Source organism: Erythranthe guttata, chromosome 3, assembly GCF_056151865.1.
Source record: "Erythranthe guttata isolate IM_541 chromosome 3, IM_541, whole genome shotgun sequence".
In the NCBI taxonomy this organism is placed as follows: Eukaryota; Viridiplantae; Streptophyta; class Magnoliopsida; order Lamiales; family Phrymaceae; genus Erythranthe; species Erythranthe guttata.
In genome coordinates this window covers 12,131,994-12,154,911 of record NC_142535.1, presented here as the reverse complement: position 1 = coordinate 12,154,911, position 22,918 = coordinate 12,131,994, and the positions used below count along the sequence as shown (strand labels likewise).

Genomic DNA, 22,918 nt, shown 5'->3' with positions numbered 1-22,918 from the left:
TGTTGGTATTTAAGATTTATTTTAACATTTGAATCGCCTTAGGTATTGATGAATTGGATCGTGAATCAAAAGATTTTAAGCTCGGTATTGCGAATTTTGTTAAATGAGTGACACGCGATTACAACTGAGGAGGAGTCGAAGCATCTTGCGTTGGTGGCGGATATTTCGGATATTGCAAGAAAAGATCCACTTTGGGGTCAAATTTGCAATTTGGGTAGAGCGCCTAAGAAGATGGAGTAAGTATATGAGTGATTCTGCAATTTTCAGACTGTTTCGACCAGGATGTTGGATTTCCAAAAATTACAAATTGACCCCCACTTGGGGGGGCATTTCCGGTTTAAGGCCCAAAATTAAAAACGGTGCATAATATAGGGACCAAAATTGTAGTTATCCCAAGTTTATTATAAATAATATAATAAATTAAAGTTTATTTTAACCGTAACTCTTAAAATTTGATCGGCTCATTGGTATTTAAGATTTATTTTAACATTTGAATCGCCTTAGGTATTAATGAATTGAATCGTGAATCATAAAATTTTAAGCTCGGTATTGGGAATTTTTTTAAAGGAGTCAGACGCGATTACAGCTGAGGAGGAGTCGAAGCATGCTGCATTTTCGCGGATGTTTTGGTCCATATATTATATACCATTTTTTATTTTGGTCCTTAGACCGGAAATACCCCCAAGTGGGGGTCAATTAGTAATTTCTGGAAATCCACCTGTCCTTGTGAAACAGCTCTGAAAATTGCCGAATTGTCCCTGTACTTACTCCATCTTCGTAGCCGCTCCACCCAAATTGCAAATTTGAGCCCAAAGTGGATCTCTCTTGCAATATCCGAAATATCCACCACCAACGTAGCATGCTTCGACTCCTCCTCAGCTATAATCATTTGTCACTCATTTATGAAAATTCGCAATACCGAGCTTAAAATCTTATGATTTACGATTTATATCTTAAGATTCAATTCATTCATACCTAAATCGATTCAAATGTTGCAATAAATCTTAAATATCAACAAATCGATGAAATTTTACAATTTACGATTTAATAAAACTTCAATTTATTATTTTATTTATAATAAACTTTGGATAATTACAGTTTTGGTCCCTATACTATATACCATATTTTATTTTGGTCCTTATATCGGAAATGCCCCCCAAGTGGGACTTGATTTTCAAATCTTACGATTCAATTCATTCATACCTATGTCGATTCAAATGTTAAAATAAATCTTAAATATCAACAAATCGATCAAATTTTACCGTTTATGATTTAAGAAACATTTAATTTATTATATTATTTATAATTAAGTTGGGATAATTGCAGTTTTGGTCCCGATATTATATTCCATACTTTAATTTTGGTCCTTAAACCGGTAATGCCCACTAGTGGGGTCAATTTGTAATTTCTGGAAATCCACCTTGTTGGCTGAAACAGTTCTGAAATTGCAGAATTACTCTTATACTTACTCCATCTTCCAAATCGCTACATCCAAATTGCAAATTTGACCCCAAAGTGGATCTCTCTTGCAATATCCGAAAAATCCACCACCAACGCAACATGCTTTGACTCTTCATCAGCTGTAATCGCTTGTGACTCATTTAAGAAAATTCGCAACACCGAGCTTAAAATCTTATGATTCACGGTTCAAATCTTATGATTCAATTCATTCATACCTAAGTCGATTCAAATGGTAAAATACATCTTAAATATTAACAAATTGATCAAATTTTACGATTAACGATTTAAGGAAACTTTAATTTATTATATTATTTAAAATAGACTTGGGATAGTTATAGTTTTGGTCCATATATTATATACCATTTTTAATTTTGGTCCTTAAACCGGAAATGCCACCCCAAGTAGGGGTCTACTAGTAATTTCTAGAAATCCACCTCCCTTGCTGAAACAGTTCTAAAAATTCGCAGTACGGCGTTAAGAAACAACTACGAATTTTTGCTCTAATTTGTTCTTCGTCGTCTTTTTCTCCTCAAGAACCTTTTGGATCTCAATTTTTCTTCAGTCCTTTTCTTTCAGGCGGTGCCATGGAACATGGAGGCAACGTCTTTCTATGTTCTCATCACCGGAAAAAAAAAGCTCTTCCACTTGGAATTCGAACAAAGACCATGTCTCTTATTACACGAATGGACATTTTTGCGGGAAAATTACATTTTTCGTCCTCATACTTTACCCACTTTTTCAAAACTGTCCCTAAACATTTTGGAGTTACAATAGTAGTCCTTAATCATGCCATTTTTTGACAGAATTGGTCCGCCGTTAGTTTTTTCCGTTAAGTTGGATGGAAAATGGCATGTGCCTCTCACATGCCTTCAATTTACAACACTACATGAAAATTGACTTTCAACAAGACGCATTGCGTCTTGTTAAAACATATTTTTCATAATTAAAACTTGATTGAAATTCGAAATTATATAACATCCAAACAAGCAAAGTCGATAATATTGTTTTAAAATATTTTGAGAAATAATATTTAAACAATTGAAACATTGTTTAAAAAAATGAAATATTGCTTTTAAAATCAAGATTTTCGGAATTCAAATGAAAACATTGTTTCAAAATAAAATAAAAATTCGATCCGAATAGGTGAGATAAGAAACCTCCATTTCAATCTTCACCCTAATTTAATAATGTAAAACTCGATATATTATTTCCAAATATTTTTAGAAGTATTGTATAAAATAATAATATAATGTTTTAAAACCGGAATTTCTTGAATCCAAATGAAAATTATTGTTTTAAATAAAATAAAAATCTGATCGTAATAGGCGGAGTAAGAAAACTCCGTTCCAAATTTCACCCTTATGTAATAATCTAAAACTCGATATTTTTTTTCAAAATAAATTCAAAAATATTGTTTAAAAAATCATAATATTGTCTAAAGAAATAAGTTAAAATCGGAATTTTTGGAAATTGAATGAAAATATTAGTTTAAAATAAAATAAAAATTCGATCAAACTAGGCGGCATAAGAAAACTCATTTCCAATTTTCACTCATATTGAATGATTTAAAACTCGACATATTGTCTCACAATTGGGATTTTTGGAATTGACTGGAGGTGAAAATTGGAATGGAGATTTCTAATTCCCCAATTCCTATCGGGTTTTTTTTTATTTTGGTTAGGAACGATATATTTTAATTGAATTCCCAAAATGCCGATTTTGGAACAATATTTTAAAATTTTAAACTATATTTTGATTTTTTAAACAGTATTTCCAGAATGAGTTGATTTTTTTGGAATTTACGTGATTTCATTTTTATATTAATTAATTAAAAATAATAATTAAAAAAAAAATATGTTTTAACAAGATGCAATGCGTCTTGTTGAAAGTCCATTTTCATGTAGTGTTGTAAATTGAAGGCATGTGAGAGGCACATGCCATTTTCCATCCAACTTAAAGGCAAAAACTAACGGCGGACCAATTCTGTCAAAAAATTGCATGATTAAGGACTACTATTGTAACTCCAAAATGTTTAGGGACAGTTTTGGAAAAGTGAGTAAAGTATGAGGACGAAAAATGTAATTTTCCCACATTTTTGCCCTTGTACAATTGCTATTGTGGTACGTTATGAGATCGAAGCCAATACTAATTCCATTTTCATCCTTTATCGAACTATTATGGGTCTAGTGTTGGAACCATTCAAATTTTACTCATTCAATCAAAGTTATTCTCTAACAATATCCTATGCTTTTCGGTGTATGGATGCCAAATGATTAACTAGACCATTAAGTCTTGATTCTGCAGTAAAATATTACGGCCGGGAGTAGTTGGAGTGACAATTTTCAATCTTAAATATTGGTTGCATGCTCTTTCCATACTGTCCTAATTACTTATCACTTCGTGATTTTCGAGGTTAACAAACACTCATTTATCTTTCGATATTCCATGTTCTTTGGTTTTAATTTTTTATTTTTATTTTTTCTTACGACATTAAAGGTTTGAGGTTTGCAGGGGTTTTGCATGATCAAGTTGTTGATTTTTGATTTCTTACAAGATCAGATGTTACCTGTTGAATTACATTAGGCCTTTTTTTTTATCGACGTACCTTTGCGTTTATCGTTTTTGCAAATGCCTCTGTGCACGTAAAGGCACATCATAGATTGAAGAATTGTAGGTCTGTTGTTGAGCAAGACCACATCACACCTGAATGAGTAATTTTTGTTCATCAAACTTGTAAATGATGTTTTACCATGCATAGGCATCTTAGGTCATCTCCTATGGAATGGGGGAGGGGTGGGGGTGGGGGGGGGAGAGTTGAGGTGTTTAGTGAGTAGGGGGTGGGGCTGGGGTGGCTTGGTGAGCCCAGGCATAAGCCCTGGGCTCTCACTCTCCTCTCTCCCACGTGAATTTCACGCCAGCTTTTTTTTTTTTTTTTTCTTTTTCCTTCTCTTTACACGTTAACATTTTCTTTTTTATTTTTTTTTTCTTTTGTTTCTTTGTATCTCTTCTTTATTTATTTTAATTTATTTTAGTTCTTTCTTTTTTCTTCTTTCCTTTTTCTTTATTTATTGTCATTTTATTATCAATTTTTTTATTTTACTTTAGTTTTCTCGTTTTTTTTCTCTAATTCGATCTTTTTAATTTAAAATAGTAATTTTATTGTAAATATTCTATTAATTATATTAACATTACGTGGTGTTATTATTATTATTATTATTATTATTATTATTATTATTATTATTATTATTATTATTATTATTATTATTATTATTATTATTATTATTATTATTATTATTATTATTATTATTATTATTATTATTATTATTATGAGAGTGGTGATTGAAAAAATTGGAAGAAAGAGATTGATCTGCTGGACGAGAAATGGGTTGGGGTCGGGGGAGGGGGAGCTGCCCGCCCCCCACCGATAGGAGATGCTCTTAGAATTAATATGCATGAGAAACTTCCCTTGTCTTTTGTTGAAATAGCTATTTATTTCACAAGAAAATTTATATCAGTCTTCTTTAATTTCTGCAAATTGTGTTTAGAGCCCATTGGGAATTGTCCACAAGTCTTCTTTAATTTCTGCAAATTGTGTTTAGTGCAAACTGGGAATTGTCCACATTATTCCTTCTGCCAAACAATCTTTAACTATCGGACATAAAACGATCTTTTAATCGAATACAAATAGTCAGGAACCGGCATCGGGCTGGGCATCGCGCCTTGCGCGGTGCTCGTTACTAGTATATATATATATTCCCTTTCCTCTTAATTGTAATTAAGACAAATAATCTCTAATAAGTTTCAAAATAAGTAAATAAAACATCTATACTTGTAATTATCATTTTCAACATAAAGACAAACTAACCTGCAACAGTTTATATATGACAACTTTCAGTCTTCCTCATATTCAACAAACAACTTAAGCTCGACTTACGAGGTACAAGATCGAATCCACCTTCCACAAAATCAGGGTAATTAAGAAGAAATGTTCAAAACAAAATACCCGCGAAGTCCTTAACTTTCGATTTTCTTTTTCTTTGATTTTTTTTCATCAGCGGATTCAACAGTTGTAACCCCGCTATTTCCTCTTCCTGAATTTTGGGCAGAATTATCCGTTGGTTTAATCGGCTCGTGGGCTCGTTTTCTCTTCAGAGGCTTTGCAGATTCAGGCAACGGATTCTTGTTTCTGCTACTTGGTGTGGCCCCAGGCTTAATACTACGAGTTGGAGTTGGCAAATGACGACCACCTGACAAGGACGATGTAACAACGGAAGATCGAGCAGAGTGACTTAAGTTGATGATATTGCGTTTTTTAAGTTCACTTGGCTCTGGGTAGTGGATCAAAGAAACTCGTCTCGAGATCTTTCCAGCTGTCACCATAAAAGACGAACAATATTATCAAAACTATGGCGACTTCTTTACATTTTGAGCACAACTAAGTGGATATTATCAAAACTTTACGGGAAGTTGCAAAGAATAGTGAATCGTCTCACGAATAAAATCATGTCAAATTCTTGTGTCACAAATTGCCTCAAGAATGCAGCAAGATAGAAAATTTTCAGTGGTTTGCATCAATAAAGGCAACACAACTTAGTTCGATGGAGATCTACATAATTGAAGGAAACACAGCTCACTTCAACATAAGGAAATATAACAAGGTTCCGTCTTTCGGTCATTTTTGCGGAAATATAATCCCTAGTTCAGTTTTATCTGCGTATATTTGAAAAGGGCTTGAGATGGAACTAGGATTGACAGCCAAAAATTATCGTAATCGACTTTGATAGCAGATTGATATCAAGTTGAAAAAGAAATAAGCAAAAAAAAGTTGTGGGCAATTCAAGAAACCGATACCAATTCTAGCCTCTGACGGTGAAGATAAGAAAACGGTAGTTTCTGGACCCTGACATTTGCCACTGACCACGTCATACAATTTTCCTGACACGTTAAGCCAATACACTAAAATGGTGAACAAAGGTGTCTAATATTGAATAAACACAATAAAAAAAAAAAAAAAAAAAAAAAAACATCATAGTTACAAAATCAAATTACCGGAAGAGCCCTCAAAGTTGCCGAGATGTCCATCACTGTTAAGATTCAGGGACAGCTGTTGACCGTCGAAATCAGGAGGCTGTAATAAATAGTTGGTCACAATGTAGTTAAAATCGAGATCTAAATCGTAAAATCATAAGACAGACACTGAAAAGGAGTAAGATCGCACTAAAATCGCAGGTGCCTTAAAATCGTGTGAAATCGCGTTCAAAATCATTAAAATCGTTAAAAACGCGATTTTAGTGCGATTGTGGTTTTTGTCAACAATTGGGCTGAAATTTTGGATTTTAGCCACATAAATTCAGTTTTTTAACTAAAATTTTTGGCCGATTACCAAATAATTGTGACTACCTTGGTTGGTTGGTCAAATCAGATTAATCAAGTTGAAGCGAATGCGAAATCAAAGAACAAGACCAAGATTAATAAAGATAAAAATACAGAGGAAGCTTCGATCCGAGAAAAAAAGAATCAAATCAAATTTATGTTCTATTTCAAAATCAATAAAGACAATGCATATATATATGTAAAGGCAAAAGCTCAGTCGGCGTACTTGATTAATGGGCCACTGAATAAGCCAAAGCTCGGTTGAGTCCGTTAAGTGTAGATCAATAAGCGAAGCTTTATTATCCTCCACAAACGACGACGGGGGCTGGTAACCTGTCTTTACAGAGACGTCTATTGTCTGCAGAAATTCAACCACAGAGCTATGAGAAGCTTATCAATGTAGCAAACAGCTCCACAACTATTAAACAAGGTAGTCAAAATCGAGGTTTTAAGTGAAATTGGAGAGGGGTAGTAAAATCGGAAACGTAAAATCGGATCGTAAGACTTTACATGTATTGTAAAATAAATATATTTAGTACTTACTACTTAGATAACACCCGTAACACAAATAAAATAAGTCATAATATACATAAAATGTCCTACAAAATATAAAACATTCCAACATTAATTAAACATAGTCTAACATAAGATAACTGAAACTGACACTCACAACCGCCGCTGGATGTTTTTTTTAGCAGAAGAGAAGTATTTTCTTCTCGTCGTGATAGATTGTTATTTTAGGGCAGGGCTGAGCTTTATATATTCTGGATTATTTGGTAATCGGCTAACAAATTTTAGTTAAAAAACTGAATTTATGAGGCCAAAATCCAAAATTTCAGCCCAATTGTTCACAAAAACCAAGATCGCCAAAATCGCACTAAAATCGCGTTTTTAACGATTTTGAACGCGATTTCACACGATTTTAAGGGCACCTGCGATTTTAGTGTGATCTTACTCCTTTTCAGTGTCTAAAATCTTAAAAGTCTTACGATTTTACAATTTAGATCTCGATTTTAACTACACATTAAATTTTGACAAAAGCATGGAGATTCAAATTCAATAGCACATAAACAATGAGAGGCAAAAATATTTTTAAAAAAAAAATTCAATCCTGCTAACTTATCACAGACTATACAAGCAACCAAAACGAGTTTCTGAAAAATTGACAGACAACATACATAAATAATAATAAATAAATAAAGGATAACAAGCAAAAATTCAGCACCTGCGAGAGAGAGAGAGAGAGAGAGAGAGAGAGAGAGAGAGATAAATAAATTCCAACAAAACTAGAAATATGAACTGAAAGTTAATAAAACTCTTACCGACATTTATACTGTTAGGAACGACGGCGACGGCGACGGCGGAGGTAGAGGCGGCGGCGGAGTGAAAAAGATGAGGGGGGCAGAATGAAGGGGTCGCCGCAAGGAGGATTTTGGGGGTGAGAATGGATATCAGGCAAATTAATTTGACAATTCAAACGGTGTCGTTTTGGACATAGCTGTTGGGTCATATGGGCAATTATTATTATTAGGGTAAATTACAAACACCCCCTGAGGTATGGTCAATTTACAAACAAACCCCTCTTGTTTGGATAATTACATCTACCCTCAACTATGATTTTTAATCAGTATTTTTTTTTTCAATTAAACAAGAGTAGGCCTAATTTCTGAAAATGGAATGCCATGTTCATTTATGCCATAGCCATTTCGCATGCATTAAAAAACCCTCTCTCCAACTAAGGCAACGAAAGGGTAGTTTTTTTTATACTCCGCCTCTCGGAGGTGCAAAAATGCACCCAAGAAAATCAAGCATTAAATATTCCTGATAAATAGCAACCGCGATTTCAAGAGGAAAACATTAAACCGATCGGAAAAGAGATTATGCATGTGTATTGCTTTCTTTTTTTTAGCGTCTCTTATGCAAATCTATTACAATTAGCTATGCAGCTCTATAAAATACCAAAAAAGTTATAGTTTCAAGTAGTGTATATAATTCAAGTGAGTTTAATTTGCGTTCAGTTTAAATTTGCTCCAAATCAATTTAGTTCGTAAGTAATTATATGTTAGTAGTAGGGCTGGGACTGAGTTGGTTTTTATCTACCAACCGACCCATTATCGATCATATTTTTAGGCGGATAATCAAATTTTAACCGACCCATTGGATCGGGTTGAATATTTCAACCAATCCATCTATAATAGGTCAGTTGGTGGTTTCTAATATTATGAAAAGTTGGTTGACCGATAATTATTGATCATCCAACTATACTATTAAAATTTTATTAAAAATATAAATTAAATGCCGTGTTTTCTTAAGTGGTTATTGAAATTATCAAAATAACTAATTCTTCACCCGTGCGTTGCACGGGTATCAGTTTCAGAATGAGAAAAATAATATTATTTAAACGATTATCTCTTTATAACAACACCAATTCAATTAAAATAAAATGAAAGGAAATAAAAAAAAATTATATCTTAATTCAGAGTTGTAACATATCAAATTCAATTAAATATTACAAAGAAAAATACGCGAATGGCGCAAAGCACGATATAAAGATTAGGGTTAAATACAAAAACACCCCTGTACTATGGACTTTGTATCATTTACCCCCATGTACTACACATAAATACAAAAACCCCCCTGCTATTATATTTTTTTCAAAAACTGACGAAAATACCCCTGCTAAACCTATAAATATAAGGGATTGTTAAATAACTGCTGGAGACATTAATTTAGCAACGAATACAGTAATATTAATTGAAAGTATTTTTTTAAGAATAAAAAAGTCAATTAACAGTTAAATTACTGTCTCCAACAGTTAAATAACTGTCTCCAACAGTTAAATAACTGCTGGAGACAGTAATTTAGCAATGAATACAGTAATATTAATTAAAATATTTAAAAAAAAAGGTCAATTAATAGTTGAATTACTGTCTCCGACAGTAATTTAGCAATTACTCTTTTTAGGCAATCCTTGAAGATAATAATCCATGAAGTGAGATATACGGTTATGCGATATCAAAATCCCGGGACCCGTTCTTGATAATCACGATTACATAAAATTCGATGATCTTACTTTCGAAATCCCGAGACCCATTCCTAATTACATCCTAGCAAGAGCCTAGGGTTCTTGACATGCTACGTACCGATTTTCTGATGTTTAATTTGAATCAAAAATTGTAAAATATATATGCTAGTACACCTTATTTAGGTAGTGACAAACTAGTATATATCAAGACTCATTTTTCATGAGTTAATTAAAAGCAGAGATTGTGAATGACATCAAATGCAGAACTAGTTACTATCTCAACATAAGCTAAACTCAATATAATATATATATATATATATATATATATATATATATATATATATATATATATATATATATATATATATATATATATATATAGCACAAAGAGACTAATTAAAGAGAAACTTTGTAGTAAAACATTGAAAAATCACATCCTATTATGATCACCATGCATTTATGTGTTGAATGGACTAAAGAAACTCTGTAACAACAAATTCTGTAGTTTTGATATTTGATAAGATTTTTATCTTTAATTAGTTAGAAGTGATCCCACTAAAGAATATTCTGAGGCAGCAGAGCATCAATTAGTAGTAAGATGCTGAGCCCCGGTCCACTCCCGAAAGGGCTTCATCGTAAGTTCGCGCCCGAAAACAGCTACATCGACACGAACCATCTTCCTATACTCTTCATTTCCTAAATCATCCATTGCCCTTGCCTTCTCTTCCCATGGATTCCACACACCTACACAAATAAATTCAATTTCATTTATTAATTAATTCGTCGCATACATGTATATATATAAATTAAAATACGACATTATATAAATTAAAAACATTATATACCAATGTCCGGAAGACCATAAGTTTTATAAATATGGCAATATCGGTTCCTTCGAGGGTCGATAACAGAGGCAAATTGAGTAACCGGTATGTTCAGATATACCCTGTCCACCTACACGAGATTATATTATATATATGGGTAAATTACAAACACCCCCTGAGGTATGGTCAAATTACAAAAACACCCCTCTTGTTTGAATAATTACAACCACCCCCCTCAACTCATCAAATTTAGTGGAATCTTCGAGATTATATGGAATATTATCACTTTTGTACCCGTTTTATCCCATTCAAACTCTACGTTATGAAGCAAGATGATCATAATATGTGATTTTTAGCTTGTATATATCAGTTTGTGGTGCATCGGAAACTGTATTTTTTACACAAAAAGAGTACAAACTAGATCACATTTCACAGAATCTAGATGACTATGTTGAATTTGGCACCATAAAGGTGGAGGTCTAAGAAAAAATCATAGTTGAGGGGGTAGATGTAATTATCCAAACAAGATGGGGGTTTTTGTAATTTGACCATATCTAAGGGGGGTGTTTGTAATTTACCCTATATATATTATTAATAATTAGCTAACAAAAACATAATTAAACTCAGGTAAAAAAATCAGCATTTATATGTATTTACTTACTTCAGATTCGAAAGTGATTGCATCGGTCCCTTGCGTAAATCGCTCTTCGTTCTGCAGATAATCCACTTTCTCCAATCCTTCGATCCTAATATCACTGAATACGAATACGGAAAGATATAATAAAAATAAAATCAAAATCGAGAGAATTAACGTAAAAAGATCGAGCATGCATGAATGCATGAATTATTTTATCTGGTTAATTAGTACCCGATATCGGAGACAGAGAAGTAGTTTTGATAGGAAAAATTGAATATAATATCCCTCCCGTCCGTGTTGAGATTTTTTATACGAGATACCATAGTCAGATAACCGTCGGGTGCCAGGACAACCCGTAAACGGAACTCAAATCTGCATCAAATTAATATATATATATATTAATTTGCAATTAAGTAATACATACAATACTTAATAATATATGATCAGTAGAAATTAAAGATTATGATCAATTATGTATTTATACCTATGAGGAGAGTTTCCGGAGTCGATATCGGTTGGAGTAAGAATCAAATTAACAAATGCCTTTTCGGGGGAAGGAGGGTTGGCTATACCATGTATGGAATTGTCGACTTTCCACATTCCGATTTTATCAAATCCGTCGTTCTCGATATTTCCATCGTCGAAAACCTGATCATATATATATATATACATGATTAGAACATAACACGAGACCGAATAAAATAAACGCAATTAGGCAAATATCGATCGAGCCGAAAGGAAATGAAGCAAATTAAACCTTCGGGCAGAAAATTTGGATGCCTCCACGAATCGGGTGTGGGGGTTCGTGAGACGCCTGAAAATTAAAATTTATGACAGTATGTATTAAAGAACATCATCAATTGATAGTGATCAGATAATTAAATCAAGATTACTGCTAAATTACTGCTACAAACTAGATTATAATTCAAACATCACACAAATTAATAGCATAATGTATTCGGGAAATAATTAAACAGAAAAGGCAGTGGCAATTAAGGCAGATATATATATATATATATATATATATATATATATATATATATATATAGAAAGTACCTCTTCACTGAGAAAAAGCAACTCTTCTCCCCATTGATTCTTCCATGATATTATTTGACCTCCGTAACGAAGAATCTACACACACACACACACACACACATATATATATATATATATATATATATATATATATATATATATATATATATATATATATATATATATATATATATATATATATAAGTTCCATAAAAAAAATACTAAAATGCATGCGTTCCGTTCGAAGCTGCATGCAAGCGAAAATGGGAAAAAAAAACTCAGACTGAAAATATATATATATACCTCGGCGGAGCAGCCACCACGACGGTGACGGAGAGTGACCACCGGATATAGTCCGTTGATTCCGTCGTTAAATTCGACCCAAGGCCCCTCCACAGGCGGCGCCGCCATAAAAATCACAGAGAGAGTGTGTGTGTGTGTGTGTGTGTGTGTGTGTGTGTGTGTTTAATTGAACTGCTGCAGAAGCACTCAGATAATTATGTAACTGCTGCTGAAGAGAAATTGAATTTCTGACTAAGTTTTAATTTATTTATAGTTACAGAATCTAGTTTTCTTGCTTTCTAACTAAAAATCGATAGATACAACAGGCATGTACAACAATTTCCGGCGGTGAAATTACCACAATACCCCCGTCTTCTTTATTATTGTTCTCGTTTTTTTTTTAATCGTTCTGTTATAATATTTTCGGGACCTCATTTTCTATAACAATTGAATAATTTGATTTTTTTTTTTACTGAAATTTGTTGTATTTCTTTTAACTAGTGTGTCATTTTAAAATATGGATTAAAAAAATAAAAAAGTTAGAGATATGTATACATATCATTTATGTTTTTTTAAAAAGGAAAAATATAACTTATCTTGAATGTGTATATGTATATCCTTATAATTTTATACATTTTACACATATTAACATGTTATATAAGATTTATGGAGTTGGAATAAGAACTTTGATTTCAGCCAATTTCGACCCAATTTTTTTCCTTCGCTTCTACATCAATATTTTTGGAATATATAATAATAATAATAATAATAATAATAATAATAATAATAATAATAAGAATAATAATAATATAAATAATAATAATAATAATAATAATAATAATAATAATAATAATAATAATAATAATAATAATAATATAAATAATAATAATAATAATAATAATAATAATAATAATAATAATATAAATAATAATAATAATAATAATAATAATAATAATAATAATAATAAGAATAATAATAATAATAATAATAATAATAATAATAATAATAATAATAATAATAATTATTATTATTATTATTATTATTATTATTATTATTATTATTATTATTATTATTATATTATTATTATTATTATTATTATATTTTCTATAAATATATTTTTTTTTACAAGATAATTAACGACGGACTGTTAGATGGTGAAGTCACACAAAAACCACATAATCTAGTCAATTAGCTGAATAATAGTAAGAAAATGGATGTCAAATACCTCTTAATCTACTATAATGAAAAGAACATCACTTTAGAGATGTTGACCGATGAATAAATTAAATATTTGAGAGCATGGTATTTGAAGATAATAGTTATATGTCTGATTGGTCAACTCAATAGGTCTACAATTTCATTATTTATTGGGTCACGAGCCCAATTTTGAAAACCACTATAACGAAGATTCAATACATTCAAATAAGGTTTGGATCCAACAATTACAATCAAGTAACTTCAACCCAACCAAATCGTGTATAAATAAAGATTACAATTCATTTCTTAAGGTACGTTCAATATTCGAACTATACGACTCGCTGGGTTCTCTCTACAACTCTTGCAATCCACACGCCTGCGTCGGAAGGGTTTCCGCTGGATCAACCCCCAACTTAGTTTACGTGTTTTCTGATCGCTAGTATCTCAAAGTCATCAAACTCGTGAGCTAGTGATCCACTTTACTCTTCCACTCATCATACTTTAACTACATCAGGTGATTCTATTTCTAGCATCATTATAGTTCTACTACAAACCCCATTTCTTTGACGGAAGCTCTTAAAGCAACAATGTTATTGAATATTTCTTTTTATTGTACTATGACAAAAGTACACCGAAAGTTCTGATCATATTAAAAAAAAGTGAGTGATGAGATTAAAAGTGATATTATTCATCTCAACGAGAAACAAAGGAAAATTTGAATTACATATTATTAAGTCTTTATAAATTTGTAAAAAATACAATGTGCTATTTATTTGAGCGTTACATCTATACGTTATTAATTTATACATTAAATGAGATTTATAATAATTTTAAAATATGTATTATCTTATATATCTAACAAATTATTAATTTTTCGTGTTGTTCTAAAAGTTATATTATTTAAACGAGATTTTTAACTAGCGAGATTTTGCTTTAGACCATTGTACAGTTAAACCTCTATAAATTAATACAGTTGGAACCATCAAAATTTCATTAATTTAGCGAAATATTATCTTATCGATAAATTAATAATTATTAATTTATACATTAATTAATATTTTATTAATTTATGAAATTACTTTTATTATTATTTTCAATAAATGCATTTTAAAAAAAATTACGTGTATATTAATCATTGTACCATTAGTTCAATGCACTATAGAATCCGTTTTAAACGGAAGCTCTTAAAGCAGCAATGGTATATAATGATTTTATGTTGAGTTATGAGAAAACTACACCGAAAATTCTAACCATGTTAAGAAAAATGAGAGACGAGATTGATGGTAATGTGAACTTCAACAAGAAACAAACGAGAATTAAATTATATTGTATTAAGCCTTCATAGATCTATAAAATATGTAGTGTACCATGTAATTTAAGAATTATTTTTATTCATTATTAATTTATATATTATATGGGGCTTCTTAAAATTTCCGAATGTGTATTATCTAATAAATATAACGAACTATTAATTTAACACGTTGTCTCCAAGTCGGGACCAAGAAAAAATATTATTTAAACGAGCTTATTACTGTAGGTTAATTTTCCCGTATTATAAAGTACTAAAGAACACGTGTAATGTAAAGGGAAGTAATGCAAATTCTTTTTCCTCAAATCTCGTTTGATAAATTCAGTCCAAATTAGTGTGTTTTGGAGTAAAACTTCTCCACTCAATTTTCAAAAATGCTCGGTGATAAATCTCAAACGCCCACTCGGTAAGATTTCAATTCCTATTTCATTGATTCATTCGTTTTCGATCAATTTGCATATTAGGGTTTGTTCTATTCCAATTTTAGAGTATTTTTATGTGAAAAATGTTTAAGATTGTTCTGGCGATTATGAAATGTGTTTGTCAATTGATGCGTGGATCGCAGTTCGAACAATTTCTTATGATAATTGAGTAGCTTCACCGCCGATTGTGATTCATATAAATTCTTCAATCGATTCTGCTGTTTTAATTCTTGTTTTAAGAACTCGAAAATTTCGGAAAATTTTGTTATGTGAGTTAAGTATTGGCTAAGAATATTGCGGAAAATGAAAACAATCGGCAGGCACGAGTTGCTGAGTATGGTTAAGAAGCACTCGAAGTTGATTCTAGACACCACGTTGGACGAGGACGAGACGTCTGCTGATGTGGAAATGGATTCCGGATTCTGGCATGACATCATTGATTTGTATTTCGTTAGCAGTAGGGAGTCGAGGGGGCGCGAGGATGATGACCTCGTGTTTTTTGTTAGAAAAATGGTACCTTGTTTGCTTAATATGTGTTACTTTTCAGTTTTAATTGTTTGCATAGGTTGTGAATAATTTTGATTTTGTTCATTATTATGGTGTAGGGTTTGCATGCACAGAGACCTAGTGACATTGCGGAAGCCAACTCTCCTTACTTTGTACGCAGGTGGGCACCTAAGGTATAAGGACAATGAAATACCTTGGACTGAGTGCTAGATAATTTTTTTGTGTACATGCAAACTCTTATTTATGTGGTGAAGAATTAAGATTGCTTTTCTTTTTTTGGGTAATCCGGAAGCTGTTTATGAATAAACTTTTTCTTTGTGTTCATGCCAAACTGCACCAATGGTTGCAGACTATGCACATTTTTATCATACATAGGAAGAAAGAGATTAATATGGATCATGGCTCAATCGTGTTAAAGTATAGCGTGTGTAGATTTATATTTCTCGTGTGCATTTTCGCTAGGACACGTGAGTTTGTAATTATTATAATCCTTGATCACAGCGAAATGTTAAATAATCTCTATTAATATTAAAGAAAAATATGCCATTGCGTATGGGCCTATTGTATTAATATTTAAAGTCAATTCATGTTGCATGGACACCTAGTATTGTTTTCCAATTGGAGTAAACGGCATCTGCACTAGCAAGAGAATTTCATTGCTAGGGATTCAATTTCTACGTTGGATGTGAATGTATTAATAATTCATTTTCTTTCCGTGGATGTCTTATTTAAGCTTTATGAAGGTTATACACTTTACCGTACTGTTTCTTTTTTACGTATTGGAATTTTACGTGACGTGGTGTGTTGATGTTTATTTTCAGTTAGATGCAACTGATTTCGTTTTGTCTTGCAGTTGGATGACTTAGTTGGTGATAATTCAACGATTATAGATTGGAGACGCTCTTTTTATCTGAACTTGATTGCTCATACCACATTCAGTGTGACAGTAGCGATTTGCAGGTAATTCCTATCTTGTCGTGATCTACAAAAACATATTCATGTCATAACTCTTATCAGCTTTTCCTTTCATACTGTATGTGATTTTCTCTTAAATCATCTTCTGAGAGAATATTGGCTTATAAAACGGGTGTTGGCCGCCTGATGAGGTTAATTGGTGTTCTCTATGTTACTTTTTGTGGCAATATTGACTTCTATATTAAATTGCCATTGGCCTCGTGTATGAGGCAATCTGGCTATGTTGCTTCGGCTCTGTTGGATGTAGTGGCTAACATTTGTGAGTTTCCGAGGCCGGGGATTTTTCAAAAAAACATTTTCGTTTTTTCTTTTCTTAAAAAAAAAAAAAAAAAATCAAATCCTGTTAAAAATTGGGAAAGTAGGGAGGAGAAGGATTTGAACCATATCGACTCTAATAGTAGAGGCTAGGTACACATTTCACCAAATCTGAAAGCCAATATGAGGATGTTCTGATACAGGAAGATGAGATTTATGGTTGCATGTATATAATTATGATTCCTTTTCAAGAGAAAGAAGTATATAATCTAACCAAATGTGATTTAGAGAGGGCATAGTTTGCATCCCGAGTACAGAACAATGGTGGTTAGTAACATAAAATAACTTTAGACTTTTGAACTGTCATGTTAGATTTAGATAAAACACCATAAAGAAAGGTGGGAGTAGGAACCTGTCTGGGATTTCCCTTGCATCAATTTCATATACGTAATTTTGAAGCACATAAAATTTACATTTACATGCAGTGGACATGCTTAATCCTTTTAACTTTCGTGTTAATCTTTTTCATCACTATCAGTCAGCAGGTTCTTCGGCAATATCATGCCAGTCAAGGCAAAACCTTGTCTCCTATCTATAAGGTATCTGCTATTTTGAGGTTTATAGGTGGTCTCTTGTTTTAAAACAGTTGTGCCATTTAACTTAAATGGATGGTTCACTCTTCATTGATGAAGAGGAATTTGTCCCTATTTTGGCTTTAGAAATCGCTGTTATGAACATTTATGCATTTTTTTTCTCTCTGCTCTAATTTGGGGTTCGAAGAGGTCCACATGTCCTTGAGAGTGAGAAAGCCTGAAAGATCATTGTTATTAGATAAAACATGGTTGTCAGCTTTTTTTAGCTGGACACTGATAAGTTAAAAAAATTAACAACGATTTTAAATTTTCTGTAGTCAAATTATTAACTTTATTGAAGTACTTTTTCGCAAGGTGTAATTTGTCGTACCATTTTTAAGCCTTCCTATCTCTTAAGGTAGTATATTTGTTTTATCGCAGTCCACACTCCATTTCACTTCTTATTTCTTCATCTTATTTCTGTTTTCAAAGAAAATCGAGTGTTGTTATTCCGTTTCACATCAAACAGCTTTGGAATTTCAACCTCCACATAATTTCTTTGACTCCAGAAAGTACTTGATCATTAATATTATTATTTTTATTGTCAATGTTATTATTGTTACTTTTATGTATTTCTATACTCCAAAAACTTAACATTTCTTGTTTGATAGGTCTTGAAGACTGTATATGCATCTCCAAGTCGTGTTAATTTTCATTTGGATTCAAGAAAGGCAAGTGTTTCTCATGACAAGTACTCTAATTGATTCTTATTTGTATGTTTCTCATTGATTGTTAATTTCTTGCATGTGTATTCAGGAAGTAGAAACAACACCTGCCTATCCAGAAATATGTTTTGCCGTAGATGACTTCGATTCCACCTTTGATGCAGTGGTAAGGTGCATGTTATTCAAACTGTTCTATAACGTTTGATAAATAAATTAATACGGTACTTCTACCTTTTTTCGGTCTTTAGTTTGTATGTGATTCCTAATTCTTTCATGTTTGACAGGTAGAAGTAGATTTTAGGGAAGTTGCTTAGATCAATAATCATCTCCTTATGCTCTCTATTTCCACGTGTCTACTTAGTGCTAGAGTGACCTGTTACAAGTGAACTGTGTCTTCACTTTACACTGTACAGTTTAGGGAGGAAGATTTTCATGGTTTTATTGTTGACAATGTTAACTAATATTTTTTAAACGTACAATATAAATTTAATTAAAAAAAGTTTCAATGAATTTGCCGATGATGGAAGGCGAATTTTGGCGATCTGAGATTGTTTAGGTCTTTAGAATGCTGTTTCAGTAAAGATAAAATGAAATTTTCATATAATAAATGAAAATTTAATAATCTTGTATTTGTAGGGTGTTATTCCCACATTTTTTGATAAGTTACAGGATGCTGGAACCTCAGTAAAATTAGTTAAAATCTTATTGAAGTAAGCTAAAATCTCGACAAGTAGGAAGTACAACGTTTTATTCCAAAATCTGTCGTATCTGAAATCTCAATGCCACAGGTCTTGACTGATACGGATCATTGCTACTGCGTACTGCTAAATGCTCATGACGGGGCAGCATTTCCACGTGATACGAAAACAGAACAAGTTAGTTCTGACATCTCTTCTTCAAACAATGCTGCTGCTAGTGCTGGCAAGATAAAGAAGTCCAAGGTAGTGTTCACAGAATCTGAAAGTTTCCTGAATTACCCTTTTTTCACATGATGAAAAACCTTGTTTGCAGATTACCCTTTTTTCAGGTTTTGTCAGCTATCAAATGGTCCGAGAAGCATATGATGGTAACTTACTTCGTTCACACTAACACTTCATGCTATGGTGTTGAAATCATATTTATTTCCATGACCGTTAAACTCAGCCATTTGTTTCCTAAGCAGAAATTTAATTGCTCTTTTTTTCTGCAAGTTGTTCATTCATCTAAAAAATAAAAAATAAAATAATAATAACAATAATAGGACTTCATTTAGGTTAATAATAGCCTTTATTAGTCAAATGAGATGATGAATTCATTAAAGAAACTTTATTCATGTTAGGTTAGATGCCGAGAACATCTTGCTGACTGATATATCTAGTTTTAGCTATTAAATATTAGAGACCTCAGAATAGGCGAAAATTGTTTATCGAAACTGTAGAAGTGAATAATTATTTGCTTAGAAGAATGCTGATTGGAAGACAGATTTTGAAGATACATCTTATAATTCAATTTCCACGCGACATTTTCTTAACTCATTAAGTAGATGTTAGGAATCGTCGGAACACTGATCCGATATTACTTTGGTAGCCTGCTTCAGTAACGCTTTTGAACTGGTTTTCAGTACACAGACACTGACAAAAAAAAATTAATATTCATAGGATTTTATGGTTACCCTTTTAATGATGTCATGAAAACCAACATTAAGTCTTTACTTTTGAAGATTATACTTCCAAAATCCTTATATACCATGTCGTTAGCTTTTGACATATACTTTTATATCCCTCGAACTCTTTTTTGATGCTTGATTAGATATAAAAAAAATTATCAACCAATTTGTGATTTTTAATAGCCAATCGAATAAGTAAAGTAAATCGTGAAGAACAAACTTGTGATACCTTGTTCACAAGAAAGTTGAGGTATTTATTTTCATGTAACTTTTTTATGCATCCAGTTTTTTGCATTTCGTGAAACATGATTCTATTGGTTTCATTGGCACTCTAGGTCATATATATATATATATATATATATATATATATATATATATATATATATATATATATATATATATATATATATAACCTTTAGCGACATATAGATCACAAAAACTTCTACTGAAGATAATTTGACATTAGAATTAAGAAGAAGTCAACTGATCTGTCATGTAAAGCTAACTAGAAAGCCATGACTACTAAATTACAAACCGATAAATTTTACCCAACACTTCATTATAATAAATATGGATATCCATGTAACTCTCGCGTTTTTATTTGGTGCTTATCCGGTTAGTGTTTCCATTTTTAACGACTAAGTGAAAAAATAGAATTCTTATGAATGCGCTTTTCAAACTGGTTGTTCAGATTTTTCTATACTGTGTCATTTCCTTCCGATATGAACTCCGTTTGAGACAAAAAGGAGTTGGATTGCTTATTTTTTTTCATTGGTCGCACCCATGGAGCTGAAAACTTTTGTGTTTTGTTAAACGGGCTTGAGTTAGCAGTTCACTCGTGATAATGGAAATCCAAATAAGATTATACGTTGATGATTGTTTAGTTGGTCACTTCGGACCACCTATCATAAAGTGTTTATTTGCATTTGAAGTGGCAATATGTTCTTTTGATCTAAATCCTAATATTCGTTAATTTTATTTCGATTTTCCAGCTGGGAGGACTGGTTTTGGAAGCCTTCTGTCACTAGGTCATTCTTCTGGGAGAACTGATAGAATTTATATGAAAGGTCCTGGAGGACGTGGTGAAGTTGAAGTAGCTGTGTCTGGTGTTCTCGGTAAGTTAAAAGAAAAATAAAACGTTAACCTTTATTTTCAAATTTCATTATATGAAAAGGGTTTTATCTGGTTGAAGTGAGATCTATGATTATGATGTTTCTGTTAGTTTTCGTACTTAATTTCTGTTAACAATGCATTTCTTGATAAATTAATGGATTTATAACTATTCCTAATGAAAAGGATTTGAAATTAACTTCAAATGAGAGCTAAGGATTTGAAATCCATAGTCAAATGCCTCGATCCAAAAAAGTTGAATTATGGATTTGAAATCACTCCGTCAAAACCTCTCATGCAAATGCAACTCCGAAGGAATTTAGTCTTTCGAATGGGACATTAAGGGGAAATACATGTTTTAATCGTTATTGTCTGCCAGTTTAAACATAATAAACGTCTAGTGTTTGAACAACGTTTCCTGTACAAATGGTGAGTAACGATATGATTCATTTGAAACTTATAAAAATGAGTTTGTGTATGATTGACAGATCAAAGCAAGACGGAACTAGGTCCGCATTCACCGATTCAAATACCTAAAAAAGGGCTCGGAATTGGAACTATGGTTAGAACAGCAGCATCGGTTGCATCAACAGCAGCAAAGAATGCTTATGCTGCAGCCTCATCCACTCGACCTTCAGACGAAGAGATGCTCCCCCTCAAGTGCTGCTTAATGTCCATCTCACTTCCATGGGAAAATATTGCTCATGATCTTCTTTTCAAGGTAACCCTCTTTTCGTTTTTTTTTTTTTTTTTTTTTTTTTTGTGTGTCGAAGGATTTGACCTGATACTAACTTCTATTTATGAAATACAGGGAAGTCCCCCGGTCAACTTGTAGCGATCAAGAGTTGGTACATAACTTCCAAAACGAGAGTACACAAATTGCAATTGAATTTTACTTGGAAGAGAAATGCTGGGGCTGAGTTGTAAATTACATGTGTCTTAGTAAATTCTGTTGCACCCAATTAAAGATTGGTCCGAATATTCAACATTTCAGGGCTGCACGAGTGCAGTGTAGCCTTTATATTGTGCTTTGAATTATAGATTCACAGTTATCTGAATAATGCTAGTGGTACTGATTCTTTGAGCTTTGCGATCTCTATATATCTTCGGCCTGCTTATGATTTGAAGAAGGCTATGTGAGAGTGGTTCTGTATAAACACACCGTATACCTACACATAATCACACACATACACATGCGTACGAGTGCAAAGTAGATAGTTACCACTTATCAATACACATGCACAATGAGATTTTCCCCAGTGAACTTCGGACGAGTGTGGTGTTGAAGTGTACATGTTTTATAGTTACGTTTTACGAAAGGATCAGCGTGCATATATAGCTTCTTTCTAATTTGATTGGATTAGTTTCCCACATTACCTCCTAGAGTAAATTATATATTGGTGTAACTTCAAAAATAGCATTAAGAATTATAAATCCTTTTTCTCCTTTACATTATGATACGAAAGCTTCAGGCTCTTTTTTCCGATTTCTTTTACCCTTTTATTTGTTGTTTGTTGCCTTCATAGTCGTATTTGGTTCTTGATCTTTTGGCCTTAATTGCCAA

At 32.2% G+C, this 22,918-nt stretch overlaps 3 protein-coding genes across 3 annotated transcripts; 1 reads left to right on the top strand and 2 right to left on the bottom strand.

Annotated features, from left to right (window-relative positions):
* Positions 1–5,322: 5,322 nt before the first annotated feature.
* LOC105963529 (uncharacterized) lies at positions 5,323–8,316 on the bottom strand. The gene is made up of 5 exons (XM_012987934.2): positions 8,157–8,316; positions 7,061–7,192; positions 6,511–6,589; positions 6,313–6,396; positions 5,323–5,831 (listed from the first exon to the last, which is right to left on the bottom strand). Exons 1-5 carry the CDS (start codon positions 8,160–8,162, stop codon positions 5,476–5,478), a joined length of 657 nt encoding a protein of 218 aa, XP_012843388.2. The 5' UTR covers positions 8,163–8,316; the 3' UTR covers positions 5,323–5,475.
* Positions 8,317–10,257: 1,941 nt separating this feature from the next.
* Positions 10,258–12,879, bottom strand: LOC148771808 (putative glucose-6-phosphate 1-epimerase). Its single transcript, XM_088816047.1, has 8 exons — positions 12,659–12,879; positions 12,377–12,451; positions 12,078–12,134; positions 11,805–11,968; positions 11,552–11,692; positions 11,345–11,438; positions 10,705–10,813; positions 10,258–10,603 (listed from the first exon to the last, which is right to left on the bottom strand). The coding sequence occupies exons 1-8, from the start codon at positions 12,764–12,766 to the stop codon at positions 10,443–10,445; spliced, it is 909 nt and encodes a 302-aa protein (XP_088672173.1). The 5' UTR covers positions 12,767–12,879; the 3' UTR covers positions 10,258–10,442.
* A 2,510-nt stretch (positions 12,880–15,389) lies between these two features.
* On the top strand, positions 15,390–22,438 carry CW7. The gene is made up of 12 exons (XM_012987933.2): positions 15,390–15,549; positions 15,886–16,078; positions 16,171–16,245; positions 16,926–17,032; positions 17,841–17,901; positions 18,546–18,605; positions 18,691–18,765; positions 19,388–19,540; positions 19,611–19,665; positions 21,237–21,359; positions 21,843–22,075; positions 22,166–22,438. The coding sequence occupies exons 1-12, from the start codon at positions 15,518–15,520 to the stop codon at positions 22,187–22,189; spliced, it is 1,191 nt and encodes a 396-aa protein (XP_012843387.2). The 5' UTR covers positions 15,390–15,517; the 3' UTR covers positions 22,190–22,438.
* The last annotated feature ends 480 nt before the right edge of the window (positions 22,439–22,918 follow it).